The 14,610-nt window shown below is 44.1% G+C and overlaps 1 protein-coding gene across 2 annotated transcripts in view; it reads left to right on the top strand.

Moving 5' to 3' along the window:
• Positions 1 to 8,147: 8,147 nt before the first annotated feature.
• Positions 8,148 to 14,610, top strand: part of LOC119483492 (nck-associated protein 5-like) — a 131,958-nt gene continuing 125,495 nt past the window's right edge. The window contains exon 1 of one of the 2 annotated variants that reach the window (XM_037761633.1): positions 8,148 to 8,347. In XM_037761633.1, coding sequence (XP_037617561.1) covers positions 8,214 to 8,347 — 134 coding nt within the window. In that variant the 5' untranslated portion in view covers positions 8,148 to 8,213. The remainder of the gene's footprint in view (positions 8,348 to 14,610) is intronic. The other variant, XM_037761629.1, reaches the window with a different exon arrangement.

Here is a 14,610-nt window from a genome sequence, read left to right as displayed (position 1 = left end):
CAAATTTCCATTGTTCTCTGCAGTCTACCTGATCTGCTTCGAGGAAAGAGGTGAAAGAGTTCATCACCTGCCTGCAGAACCACCCAAAGCACATGTGATGGGTCTGCCAACATGTCCACTGCTGCTCCTTCAATAGCAGTTTACTACCACTAGAGGACGGAAGAGATTCATCAGATAGAGACGCACAGTGCAACAAAGCACACCAACAACCAAGCGCACTTTTTATTTGGTGACATTTCCTAATGGAACCTTGGGTTTTCTCAGCTTTAAAAGCACTTATGTTATTGTGAAATGTCCTTTTAATATTCATTTGGCTGGTAGTGGCAGGTTGTTAGCTGTAGAGCTTTTAAGGCAGACCAATCCACGTCCGTTATTACCAAAACAGATGTCAACATTTTGTATTTCTTATCATGTTGTTTTCTCAATAAAATCAATTCATAAGAAACTGGAAACTTGCTTTTAGAGGTGAACTGGACCATTCACATGAGAGTGTTTCGGTAGTGATGGAGGAAGATGGTGCATCTCCATAAACAAGACAACACAGGACTGATGTGTGATCATTTAGTATTCACAGTGTGTCCTAAAGGGTGCACTGAAATGAGAACTTATACCTAGAAGCACCCAGGACTCAGGGGGGACTGACTGCCCCCCTTGGTGCCACCATGTCCGAACAAACTGCAGCAAAAGTGCCCTCTTTGATGCTCCTATGGTAGATAAAACATGATAAAGTGCCATGTAGGGTGCCCTTCCAGTGGAGAAAATGTGATTAAGTGCCCTCTAGGGTGCCCTTCTAGTAGAGAAAACGTGATAAAGTGCCCTCTAGGGTGCTCTTCCAGGAGAGAAAACGTGATAAAGTGCCATCTAGGATGCCCTTAAAATTTAGAAAACACGATGCAGTGCCATATAAGCAACCCTACATGCATGCTGGTGCCCGTTTTATCTTTTGGCCCCTGCCCCCTAGACAACCCGAGTCCGCCACTCCCTAGAAGCTGATATTCCCTTCTGTGTTCGCAGCTCTGGGATTGAGTCGTGTTAGATCCCACAGTCCGGCTGTGACAGGCTGAAGCTGATTCCCACGAGGGCCGCAGTAACTCGGTATGAGAAAGCAGATTAAAGAACAAACAGCGTCCTTGTCCCTCCATCTCAACCATGTTACAGGTCAGACCGGTGAACCCTTTGATAGTCTCCCACTGTCTGTCTATCTGTCTCCATCACTGTTTCTACGTCATCTCTGCATCTATCTGTTTAAAAGTACATTATACATAGATATGGACATCAAGTCTGTCTTTCTCCATGTGTTGGGTAACTTTCCAAGCTGCAGGCTGACAGGCCTACATGTCCTCGGCTGCAGATCCCAGGACATCAAAGCGCTCTCTGGGAAGCTCGGGGAGCATGATGGGAGAGTTTTAGAGGGGCCACGAGGAGCTTCCACAGGTTCCCATGGGAGAGCCGGGTCTCAGGTTGATGTCCTCTTCTCATCTCCCAACAGCTACTGTCATCGGTGGGTTTTTGAGCGAGCGCTGAGACCCTTGCGGTGGTTTGACACGAGCCCGGATTCTCTGTTTCAAAGAGAAGACCCACCTTCAGGTGAAGTTTGAAAGAGGAGCTTAATCACCACGGTAACTTGTATGTTGGCGCCCCCCGACCCTGACCCCACGCACATATACACTGTCCTCCAGTAAGAGGCCCTTTGGACAGCGGAGGATAATACCATAACAGCATGGATTGAGGTCAGTGTTGTTTTTGATCTACATGCCTGCTTCATTACCCTTAAAGCTGCACTAGAGACAGGTCCATTCATGCTTGAAGGAATAGTTCAACAGTTTTGGAAATTTCTTTCCATCGATAAACTCTTTCTCTTAACATAAAGTCCTAAAGCGAGCTTGGCTCCGTCCAAAATGAAAACCTTTCAACTCCTCTAAAGCTGACTGATTAACACGTTTTATCTCTTTAGTTTAACTTGTATGGAAAGAGAAAAGTGAAAACAACAATTAGTGGTTTTAGGGAGAGTTATGTGTTGAGTTAAACTACAGAAGAAATAGTCACCACAAAAGCTGTTGACAGTAAAGTCTCCCAGAGTAACTGGAGGCAGATATTTCAAAGCTGCTCTAATCCATATTTTTATATTAACAATGGTTGAAATGATTATGTGTATGTGAAAGGGAATCATGACAAACCCTCAGAAAATAATCACTCGACTCTGCAGTTATACTCAGACTTACGGAGGTCTTTTAGCGTCTTTCAGCTCATTTTATTTTGCAGCTCATAACTTAAATGTTGTGGTTCACTCCTGCAGCGACCAAATGACAAAGTTAACACCTAGCTGGCGAACATAGTGGAGCATTTAGCAAGTAAAGAGACACATATTTCTCTCAGGAGGTGGTGGAGACCACAGACAGAGCTAAAAGGAGAGAGAATATTCAGCCTGGTCTCCTAAGAATTACGCTCCCATACAACGAAACAATTACGTTTCAAGGGAAAAGTATTTTCTCCCAGTGAAACGTTTGTTTTTGACGTATCACAAATACATTTCTAATCGTAGTTTGCAGCGGTCCATGTAGGGAGGAGCCGCAGCCGGAGAGAGCAGGGAGACACCGGCACCCGGTCGGTAACGAGACGATAAAGTAACTCTCTGCAGAGCCCAGTCACTTCACAAGACACGGGAAACCTCTGTTGGTCTGGAGGAGCTGCAGCAGTTATTTCTGCCCAAACGTCCACTGTACATTCACTAGATATTCTCAGAGCTAAACTAACCTTTCTGCAGTGTGGAGTGAGCGCGCGTTCACGTCTAGAGGTGGAGCGAGCTGAGCGAGAACGCGCGCTCTGTCTGAGTGAAGGCAAGCAGACAGAGGAGGAGAAGCAGCGGCCACCCGCGAACGCGCATATGCGAGCGTGCATGTGTCCCGACCCGCTACATTTATACGCTTAAAAAGTTACAAACAGTCCCTTTAAATAACGTAACAAACATATTTAACTTATGTTTTCACTAAGCCTAACCAAGTAGTTTTGTTGCATTTTGGTTTTGTTTCTTTTCACAACGTTAACCACGTGTTTAAAACTGCGACTATAATCCTGGAGAAAATAAGTTTCCCTCGAAACATAACTGAGAATGCAGTGTAGTTGTATGGGAACGTAATATTGTAGGACCGTGTTTCACACTTTTTAAAAATTGACAAAACATCGTGACCTAATTCAAAATAGCCTATAAATGAAATTTGTGCATAAATGAACTTAAAACAAACAAACAAACAGAATGTACGCTAGCCTTTCATATTAGATTCAATCTTATACGTAAGCTACAATAATATGTCAATGTTGTTTTCACAGCTTCACAGCGTGCCTGAACTGTATTAACCTGGATTTAATCTCCATTACAGCGCTGCGTTTTCTGGATGATACCAACCCCAAAAAAACTATTAAGACACTTTCAGCACATTCCACACTGTGATTTATGAGGTGTGATGAGACGGAGCTATTATTCACAGTCGGCTTATCACACCTGTGTCTCCCGTGGACGAATGTCTCAGTTGTGCATCCAAACTTCTCCCCTGAGTTTTAGATATGTGGGCCACCCCTGGGCCAGACCACATGGTTCACGCCTTTAGATTTATAGCACCCAGGGAGGCTTTGGGTCAGTGTGAAACCTCACACGTAGGCTAATAGATAATATTACCTACGGGCGAGTTTGGAGTTGTGTTTATACTGTACATATATATGTGGATACATGTATGAGTGTGTGTGACACGGAGGGAGTCTATCCTACAGCTAATTACAGGCCGCTGATCCCGTCAGCTGTCACCGCCACACTCTTTTTACATGTCAATGACAGCCAAATGGGACCTCATATCCTTCCTCCAGCTCGTACAAAGCTCCCATTGAAAGAGACGGAGAGAAAGCGAAGGATGCCACTCCTCGTCCCAGCTGGTGTCGGCTCGGTGGCGGAGGGCACGGAGTCTTGTCCGTGAAATAACAACCACTCCTCAAATCCTCCCCTTCATCCTTCACCTCTGCCCGGCCGCCTTCATCATCGCCTCGGCCTAATCTGGGCACGTTCGCGGGGGACGTGCACCCCAGACTCCTTTTGTGTCCGCCAGTGCTTTGAGGAGAGAGAAACGGGAGGGTGTTAAGGGGAGCAGAAGGAGGGGTGGAGGTGAAGGCAGCGGTGGCGGTGGCGGTGGTTGCTCGGGTTTTGCTTTTGGGAGAAGAGGAGGAGAAGTTGGCAGGGAGCCTGGCCGTGGCACTGCATACAAACACGGGGTGAAAACACAAGGCCTATTTGTTTGACTCTCCCATCCTCTTACCTCAGGGAGAGTGGAAAAAATTGCACGAGACAGCCATAAGATATGGTCCTCGCCCGCCTCCTCCGGGGCAGCCATCGATTCTGCAACGGGGAATGGAAGACAAATGGAAAGGAGTCCACGTCAGGAAATCATTCACCATAATTCAATGAAAAGACTTGGCGCTTTGCCCAGCCTTGTTTGCTTCTTAAAATAACAGTGAAAAAGCACTTTGATTAAATATAAACTACTATCAGACATTACGTGAAACAGCTGACAAAGTCAAAGCTGCATGTCTCCCACAGTTTTTATATCTTAGCTTGATCTCCTGTGGACTCAAAGCAGCTGACATCAGCGCAAACGCCACAATTCTCCCTGATTTGTGGAAGATGAAGTCTTTACTGTATGTACTGTACTCGTCTCTCTCTGGAGTCCACGCTTACATGCACATGAAGATGCTATCTGGTGTGGAAGGGGGACGTCGCCGGGTTCCCAGTGCAGCTGCAAATAACGTTGATGTGGCATTCCGACATGTCGGTGTAGCGTGGGCCACGCACAAAGCCACTTCCTGCTCCGAGTAGCGAATATTCACGAGGGAGGCTCGAACCAGACGCCTCTACTGATCAGATATGTTTTCCAGTATTTTGTGTATGTAAATTAGCTCTGGGCCACATTATTATCAGCCCGTATCAGCAGACGTTAAAGAGTTTCATGTCTATGTTCTTCCAGTCTTGACAGCGCTGCAGCACATGCAGACCTTCGGGATCGTCTGGTGTTTCCATTACACGTGTTCGTGGTAGTCTCGTTCAAATCGTCCCATTGATAGGAGACAATGCTTTCCATAAAACAGGTACACCGAAGGAGCTGTAAGTATCGCAGCGAGCCGCAGGGTTGACTGCTTTATGACCGCTCTGGTCTTAACCGCAGCTCCAGCGAGCAATCCTAAAGGGAGGCTTTGTGGTTGAATGATAAAGCAGCCTGACACGTCTGGAAGGAGATGGGCTGATGCTGAAATGGGTGTTTATCTATTTATGCATCTGTTTGCGTTTAAGTACGAAAGTCTTGACATTTTTGACCTCATCTTTGGATGTTGAAACAAACGTTTTTAGGGAAGAAAATTCACAAGAAAGGATATGATTGTTTGTCGTTGAAGGAGTGACGGTTTCTTCCACCAAACGACGTAAAGGACTGGAGCTCCATGCACACTAAATGCTTTGACCCGTCTCCTGGCATCCTCTCTGAGCTGCTGCAGAATATATACGGCCTTCCTCTCTCTGGTGCGCCACACCAATTGTTTCCTCAGCGCTCCTGCAGGGCTCTGACCTGTGACATGAAAGAGTCGGACCTCTTCTGGCCTGGAATTGATCCGGATGTGCCGCAGGTCAAGACGTTATGTTCGAGGATCATTAGCCATTAGCCTCCCTGCTGCACAAACACATGTGCACGTCAATGTATGTGCAAGGTTTTAACCAAAACTGCAGCTGCTAACAGGTAATAGACCCGATTCATGCCCTAAAACTTGCCATTGTAGGTTTATTTTGATGCCAAAATGATGAGTTCAGCTCCTTCACAATAAAAATAAGAAGAGATAAGAAGCTTCAAGATAAGGGCGTATCAGAGCGAGTAGAGGAGGCAGATATGGAAGACCGGACGTGATTTAGGAAGGACGGGGATTCAAACCATTTTTTAAAATAACATGGGCGCACAAGTGTTCACACATGCTCACATGACACACACAATGCTTCAGGTGGCAAACTGCACCTGTGACAGACCTGTAAAAGATTTCAAACTAAGATTTCCATTATCAAATGCTAACTGAAAATGACATGGTCATTTCCCTCATGTTATTACCCTTCTCCGTCATAACATCTGATGCCAATCAGCATAATACAATTCTGCTTTTTATCTGATTAGCGTCTGACATTTGGATTTAATCGAATGCTCATGATGGACGTTCTTTGCTCGGTCTGGCTGTTCGCTTAGCATCAAAACAGCTCAGAGATTGTTTTTAAACGAGAAGAAATAAAATAGAAATATTAAGACTGTCAAATAGTAATAACGCGTAAATTTGTTTTAATGCCACTGATTTCTTTAACGCATTAACGCAATCAATCTTCCGGAGGTTGTACCGGGCTCAGTTTTAAAGCTAGAGTGAAGATACTGGTATCGTGTGAAACTAGAAATGGCGAGGAAGAACTGTCATGTCCATTTTCAAAGGGGTCCCTCGACCTCTGACCTCAAGATATGTGAATGTAAATGGGTTCTATGGGTACCCACGAGTCTCCCCTTTACAGACATGCCCACTTTATGATGATCACATGCAGTTTGGGGCAAGTCATAGTCAAGTCAGCACACTGACACACTGACAGCTGTTGTTGCCTGTTGGGCTGCAGTTTGCCATGTTATGATTGGAGCATATTGTTTTATGCTAAATACAGTACCTGTGAGGGTTTCTGGACAATATCTGTCATTGTTTTGTGTTGTTAATTGATTTACAATATTAAATATATACATACATTTCCATAAAGCAGCATATTTGCCCACTCCCATGTTGATAAGAGGATTAAATACTTGACAAATCTCCCTTTAAGGTACATTTTGAACAGATACAAAAGGTGCGATTCAAAAATACCGATAAAAAACGTGTGAATAATTTGTGATTAATCATCGACAGCTCTAATAAATATAAATTAAAAAATATGAATATTTAAATATAAATGTAATATAAATAAAAAACAAATAAAGATATTTTTAAAAATAATACAAATATTTTTAAATATAAATAAAACATTTTTCAATGAGATTAATTACATCTTTTATCTTCCAGCTCTTCACAGCCCAAAGTCTTGCAATGTCGTCAGCCCACTCCGTCTCTGTAAGCGAACAATGTTGTAATGCAGTGATCTTAGAGGGGAAGAATGCGACAACAGAATGGAAATACGGGAGAAATTATTACATTTGAGACCGCGAGGAATGCACCAGAGTCGAGCTGAAACGGAGCATTTGTTCACAGCGGGTTAGCGTTGACAAACAGTGGGCGGCTGATGCTACATAGCTGAAGGGCTCTGACACCCGAACAGCAGGCTAGAAAGTTTATTTGAAGTAAATGCATTTTATAAAAAAGAAAATGCAAAAAACAAACTGGGTTGATTCGACATCTTGTGGGCTGCGAGGATGGGTGGCAGCGAGGAATGTAGCGCGCTAAGGAGTGCCCAATGAAAAGCAGAGCGCCGGTGGCTCCCGGCCCGGCGTAGAGACTTGGCAGTAAAGCCGGGAGTCATGTGCCTCCATTTAAATGAGAAGGCAAGAAAAGGAAAGAGAGAAGGGGAGGAAGAGAAATACTGAGCTAAGAGGCTGGGGACTCTGCCAAGCCGAGACACTTGAGGAATGCATCAGCAGCAGCTCCTCGCTTCGCAGTAATACCATTACAGTTACTGCTGTCTGAGTCAGGGAAACAGCCCTTATAGTCCACTCAGCAAGTCTCATAGCCAGGGTAAACACATGACAGGTATCAGACCAAACACTGAGGAATCTTGAGGAAGAAACAAGCATTTTTTATTTAAAGCGTGCATCCACATGTCTGCTTTGCACATCCAAGTGCTCGTTGTCGTGTCTTGTCAATGTTTGTGTGAGAGCGTGAGGCATGTGGTGTGACTACAGCCCTGTCAGTTAGTTAATAAACACAGGCCTGTCAACAGCTGCTGGTGATGTAATGTAGATTCTCCTCACTCTCCTTATCCTCCCGCCTCACCCCGCCTCCCTAACTCCCTCCACCACCACCACCACCACCCTCCCTTCTATTTACAAGTCTTACTGGGTGTTGCTGCAGACTTCCAGCAACCGGCAGCACAGATAGTGTGTTTAAAGAGTGTGTGTGTGTGTGGCTTACCCCCCCCACTGTGCAACACTACCAGAGGGATTTTTTTTTACGACAGCATGTTTTCAGCTGCCATCAAAGGAAATTCCACTTCAACAGGTTGTCTTCCCAACCAAAACACCTCTGAGAGTCTGGGAACTACAGAGCTGGCTGCAAACCTGTTGATTGGAGAGGATCCGGCCGCCGGCGCAAAGTAAGTCTGGATTCCTGCTTGTTTTGTCTTCTGAAACAGTTTCACCTCCATTCAGATGTCTATGAGAAGTGTGCAAAAGTGTGGTGCAGATGATGCATGATGGGATGGCTGGCAATTAAGGCTAATTGCCTGCAATGTGTGCAGGAAGAGCTTGTGCAAAACTATGGAAATGGTTGGTTTCCCTGGTGAGTAATAAGTATGGCTTCATATATTTTAGTGCTTTATGTTAATGTTATATGCTGTACTGTAACTGTCAAGCAAAATAAATGTGAGCTTTAGATTTGGACTGCTTGAAACATGACAAAATGACACTGCTGAAGTAGTGTTAGCTAACCTCTAATTGGGAATTTCAACAGCTTTTTCCTAAGAAATGTCCAGCAACACGTGACGCACGTGTCAATTTCCACTCCAGTCTTTTCAGAATAAAACTACTTAGTTAGGTTTAGGAATAAATCATGGAAATTTAGTTATAGATTGGAACACACTCTTAGTCTACGTACTTACTTTTATGTTGGCTAGCTAACAGGTGTGGTCACTTAAGGCTAATTAGCTAAGCCAGACGCTGTGGTTGCATGCTTTCCAGATTTAAAATGCGTATAATTATGTTTAGTTTAAGCACAGTAAAGTGTCATATTATGTGAACAAGTAATCACAATCAAAGCCACTTCTTTACCAGAGGAAATACCCTTTAAATGTTGACTTTTAAGGTTGAAAAACAACCGCTTGTGCTTTGTTTTCAACGCTAAACTGTGCCAGCTGATGTTTTGCAGGACGTTTCTGCACACAGGAAAACATGCAGAGAGATAAACACACACAAATGGACTGTTGTTTCTCAAGCTGTCAGCAGCCTGCTGGTGAAATGCCTGTGTTCAGTTATTTAGTGAGCTGCCAATCGTGTGATGCTCAGCATACCAAAGTGAGAGGGGGGGGCACGGTTGTGTATTTTGATAACGGTTGGAAAATTCCTCTGCCCTCTCTTGGCTTGCTTCATCACCCCCTGGGCCTTTGGAGTATATTTTTCTACCTGTAGCGTTATCATGAGAGAGTTCAGCAGCGAGTCGCGCTGTCGGACGAAGCACGCTGGGCTTCGGCGGAGGCTCCCTCGACAGGAAGCTTTTTTTTTTTTTCCAGGATGTATATTAAAGCATCCTACGCATCTGGTGGGAGAAGCGCTGGGAATTGCAGGGACTCCCCTCATGAACAGGATGACGACATTGCATTCATTGTTTTTCTTTTTTTCCACTAGACCTCCAACCCCTCCCGCCTTTTTAAACCCCCACATTAAATTCCCAAGTACTGCTGACTGAACAAGATTTAAAGCCGCTCAGACAAGTCCGGGCTGGCGTCTTTATCATTAGAAACAGTCTCTTGTTATCTTGTTTGACTTGATTTTGGTTCGGAAGTAATTTAGGTGTTTGCGTAGTATAACATCTGAGAACCAGCGAGTGCTGATTGGTTGGACTGGCGTCATGTTTGACAGGCTTTCTTGAACAAGTAGGCTAAGTCAAATATTGATAATACACCCTTCAAAGAGACAGACTGGCTGAGAGGGCCTCATGCAAATTTTGTCAAATGTATCACAAAAAAATCTCAATGTTGAGGACACTTAAGAAGACAGAACTGGAGCGTCTGGTGATGAGTCGATTAAAAATGCAGAGGTGTCACATATCTGTCTTCTTATTGCGAAACAGATGATGTATAAATGCCTCACGGTCCTCCTGCATGCCTCACAGCTTTGTGACTGTCAAAACATAATGAGGAGCTCCATTTGTTCCTGATTAAATAGCTCAAGCTTCAGTCACGTAGTCCCTGCCTTTCAGCAGCCCGTTCACAAGGCGTTTAGCGTGCAATGAGTACGCCTTTCTTGAGCTCCTCTTGTCATCTGTACGCCATGTAGTCTGTACTGACTGCACAACACAGTCTCACGGCAGTTTGTGAAATAGTCACGAAATTAATCCATTTGTTTTGTGTACATAGACACAAATTTCCCTTTTTTTCCACGTGATGCACGTGTCAATTTCCGCTCCAGTCTTTTCAGAATAAAACTACTTAGTTAGGTTTAGGAAAAATCATAGAAATTCATGTCTATATACACGAATAAATACATAAAATTGGACTTTTAACAAGGAGACCCACTTATTTTTTAGTGACGTTTGTGACGTGTTTTCCGTAGTTGTGTTACGTTGACTTCCGTATGTATTTTTCTTAGTCTACGTACTTAACCATGACGTTTTTCAGACCATTGCAATGTATAACAGACTGTTTCTATGGGCGCAGTTCTGATGTCAGACTCTGGTGGTCCGTTTTTTGTGCCAAATTATTGATTTCTTAGTTAAGTAGCCGTCTAATAAGAAGGATAATCTACAGCTAGCGGGTCATTGTTGTGAAATAACGGCCGACTTGCTGTACATTATCCCTTAATTAGGGATTTTAAAAGGCTAAAATGCGTACTCATGACGTTTAATGTCGTGGTATTTATGCGCCTTCCTGTAAGACCGGTTTGGCAGAAGCATGGTGGTCTTGTAGCGACAATAAGTAATGGTAAATTCAGTACGTTTGGTTGGACAAAACACGCTATTTGAAGACGTTAATTTGGGTGCTGGGAACTTGCGATTGACCTTTTATTAACCATTATTGTCAGGTTATAAATTAGGAAAATATAGAATAAAATAGCAAAATAACTTCAACAGCTGTACTCATTCTCATTGTGTTAGAAAGACACGTGGTACATAATGGTTGTTTATTCAGCAATGTATAGGCTGCTATAGGAAACTAAAGACACAAGCAAATAACCATGTAAACGGACACCCAGTTATGCAGACAAAGCTTCTACTTATACCACAATAATGTGGCTGGAACAAGTCCATACTTTCCTTAATAACCTGGTTTTAATGCTCATGCAGTATGATGTGCACATGTTCTGTCTGGTCCTAATTAATGTGATCCTCCCTTACTTGCAGCATCATCATTAATTTTAAAGGGTCTGTTAAATTGACCTATTAGTCTTGACGGTAAGCCTCTCATTTTCACACCCATGTGATAAATACTTAAAAGTTGTTATGATTACCAGCATGCTCTGTTCTGGCAACAGTTATGAGTGAGCACACAGTGGAAAAATTCAGAAAAAAGAAGCTTAATGATTGGTTTGCTGACAGTATAAAAACAACAGTGTAAAATATGGCTTATTGTTCGAGGCTCCCAGACGCAGTAATTCCATGTTAGGCCTCGCCAGGCTACAGTTGGTCGTGCCAACTGTACCGGGACACATGCAGAGACAGGATCAGACAGACCGGCCAGCAGAGGGACTCAAAACATCCGATCAGCACACACCATCTGTGCTGCTAGAATACAGATGGACCTCCGCACATTAAACCCCACATCAGACACTTGCATGCTTCAATTTGCCCCTCAATGAATGGTAATAGCACCTCCCCTCCCAACGTCCCCTCCCACTCACCCCCGCGTGTAGCAGGCGAATTAAACGCGAGACTCAAACGTATAATCTTCATTCATTCTCCCCGGACATGGCAATCTGGGTGAATCATTCAGAAGAAAAATAAAGAGAGGACGAGGCTCTGTACCGGTGGGGGGATGCCTCTGCGCTGACCCCGTTTCCCCCTCATTCACAGGGCATGGAGACAAAATGAATTGGTTCCTGGGGCAAAAGGGGGTTGCACCAATCAATGTCCAATCCCATCCACCATCCATTTTCAGGCCCTGGCACTTCCTGGCATTGCTCTTTTTTGGGGCGTATTGATCACAGAGGTCCAAGCTTTTCTTTCTGAGACCTTTCAGTATATAATAGATGTGAGCGCTAATTGGAAACTCATGCAAAAAGCACGCCTGGAATCCTCTTCTCTTAAGTCCTTGGCTCCTTCATTCGTCTCCTCCAGATGGCCATTTAAATATTTGCTTAAATTTATCGTATAGTTTAACCCTCGGAGAGATCCCGACCGACTTTACTGTCTTTCAGACGCTGTAGCAGGTTCAGTTTTAGAGATAGAGCGAAGCTACTGATGCCATCTGAAACTAGAAAACCTAAGGAATCCATTGGTACCAATCATGTCCTAAATTTTGGTGAGGGGTCTCTTGACCTCTGACCTCAAGATATGTCAATGAAAATGGGTTCTATGGGTATCCACGAGTTATGTTATTTTGAATATTTCTGCATACTGGGGTCCCCAAACAGTCTCTGAATTACATAAATTGGGTCTCGCTGTAAAGCTGAGACTCTTGTGGATCCAATGAGCCCAACTGTATTCATGTGTGATGATGTTAGTCCCCATAGTAGACCTATTTTCTGAACTTTGACCTCACTGTATAAAATGCATCCTTTAGGATAATCACAGCCTCATGAAACTTTACAGCCACAAACTAGAGACCTAGAGCATTCAGAGGATGGATGGATCAGACTAGAGACCTAGAGCATTCAGAGGATGGATGGATCAAACTAGAGACCTAGAGCATTCAGAGGATGGATGGATCAAACTAGAGACCTAGAGCATTCAGAGGATGGATGGATCAGACTAGAGACCTAGAGCATTCAGAGGATGGATGGATCAGACTAGAGACCTAGAGCATTCAGAGGATGGATGTTTCAAACTAGAGACCTAGAGCATTCAGAGGATGGATGGATCAAACTAGAGACCTAGAGCATTCAGAGGATGGATGGATCAAACTAGAGACCTAGAGCATTCAGAGGACAGATGGATCAAACTAGAGACCTAGAGCATTCAGAGGATGGATGGATCAGACTTGAGACCTAGAGCATTCAGAGGATGGATGGATCAAACTAGAGACCTAGAGCATTCAGAGGATGGATGGCTTTCCTAGCTAGATTGACAATAAGGGGGTTTCTGAGCAGTTTACACAGCACAGGTGCTCGCTATCCGATCGCCGAAAAATGCAATTCTTGCAGAAATCTCCAAATGTCAAAAGTCTTTGATCACAGCATGTCTTTTTCTATGGTGTTCCTCAAGGTCTTGGTGTCTTAATGTGGTATTTTGGAGGGATTATTGATCATTTTTATCAATTCTCGACTGGTAAAAAATGGTTAAATTTAGCACAGAGTCTCTGTAACAAATGGTATCAACCCAAAAAGGGCTGCAACAACTTATGAGAGGTCTCAGAGGGATAATGTATAACCCATGACTAAATCAATTCACAATAAGAAAAGCAAATGTAGGACATTCTTTTATTGCAGATTCCACTGCAATTATTCCTCAATGAAAGGTTTTGTTTCATGAGAAAGGGGGCAAAGTTTAAGCCACACACTTCACCCACTTGATATCTGTGTTTTGAACTCACCATGACAAAGATTTCTTACTTGTGGCGACTCTTTGCACAGTGTGAAATGAGCGTATGCGTGGGTGAATGCCTGACTGTATTAGGTACAAAGGACAGTATTGTCACTTGTGGCAGAGTGTGGTCTCTCTAACACTGCCGAGTCAGAAAGCCAGAGGGTGGAGCGGCAGTGTTTCTTTACTGTATGTGTAGGATTAGTGGAGTGCCAGTAAAAAGGCTGGTGATTGCAATAAACGCACAGCTGCCTAATTCTTCTCTTCGCTTACAAAGGAACAGTATCAAATCCGAAGCCATGACGATCCATATTCATGGACAATCTGGGCTTATTATCACCGTTTATCCACAGCCTGTTTTTCTGTACAGCGATCTCTCAATGGGTTTAAGTGTTATCATTAAGCTGTTATCCCCTCACATTATCCCTGCTGTAGTGTGGAGCTGTCTGGGTGCTGGGTGACCTCAGCTGGGTCCTCCCTTGTTCCTGGAGCAGATGTTAAAGAAGGGAGCCCCCCCCTCCTCCTCCCCACCTCAAACAACCTCCCCACTATCCCAGCGCGCCTCCTCCCTTCACCCTGGCATCTAATTAGGCCTACAGCACAAAGACTCCCAGATGTCAGCGTCCTCCTGGCCTCCTTTGATTATATCCTTTCCACCCGACTGGCTGGCTCGCCGACTGGCTGGATGGCCGGCTGGGGGCCGTGTGGACTATAGGCGTTGACGCGTGTCACTCCGCGTAGGTCAACACCGAACCGGTTTAACATATCAGTAATTGCTTTTGGTGTAAATCACTGGGAATATGGAGGGAAGGAGGACAGTCCTGAACGGGTTGCAGTTGCAGACTGGATTGTCATAGGCAAAGGAGCATTTACATTTTGTCAAGATGTGTAGCTTGATCCAAGACAAAGTGACATCTTTTGAGGAATATTGTATGGCATACGTTGGTCATTGGATCACTAGTTAGT

The sequence above is a fragment of the Sebastes umbrosus genome, chromosome 24, assembly GCF_015220745.1.
Source record: "Sebastes umbrosus isolate fSebUmb1 chromosome 24, fSebUmb1.pri, whole genome shotgun sequence".
NCBI classification, from domain to species: Eukaryota; Metazoa; Chordata; class Actinopteri; order Perciformes; family Sebastidae; genus Sebastes; species Sebastes umbrosus.
The sequence above is the reverse complement of the archived record's forward strand: the minus strand, read 5'-3'. Positions and strand labels throughout refer to the sequence as shown.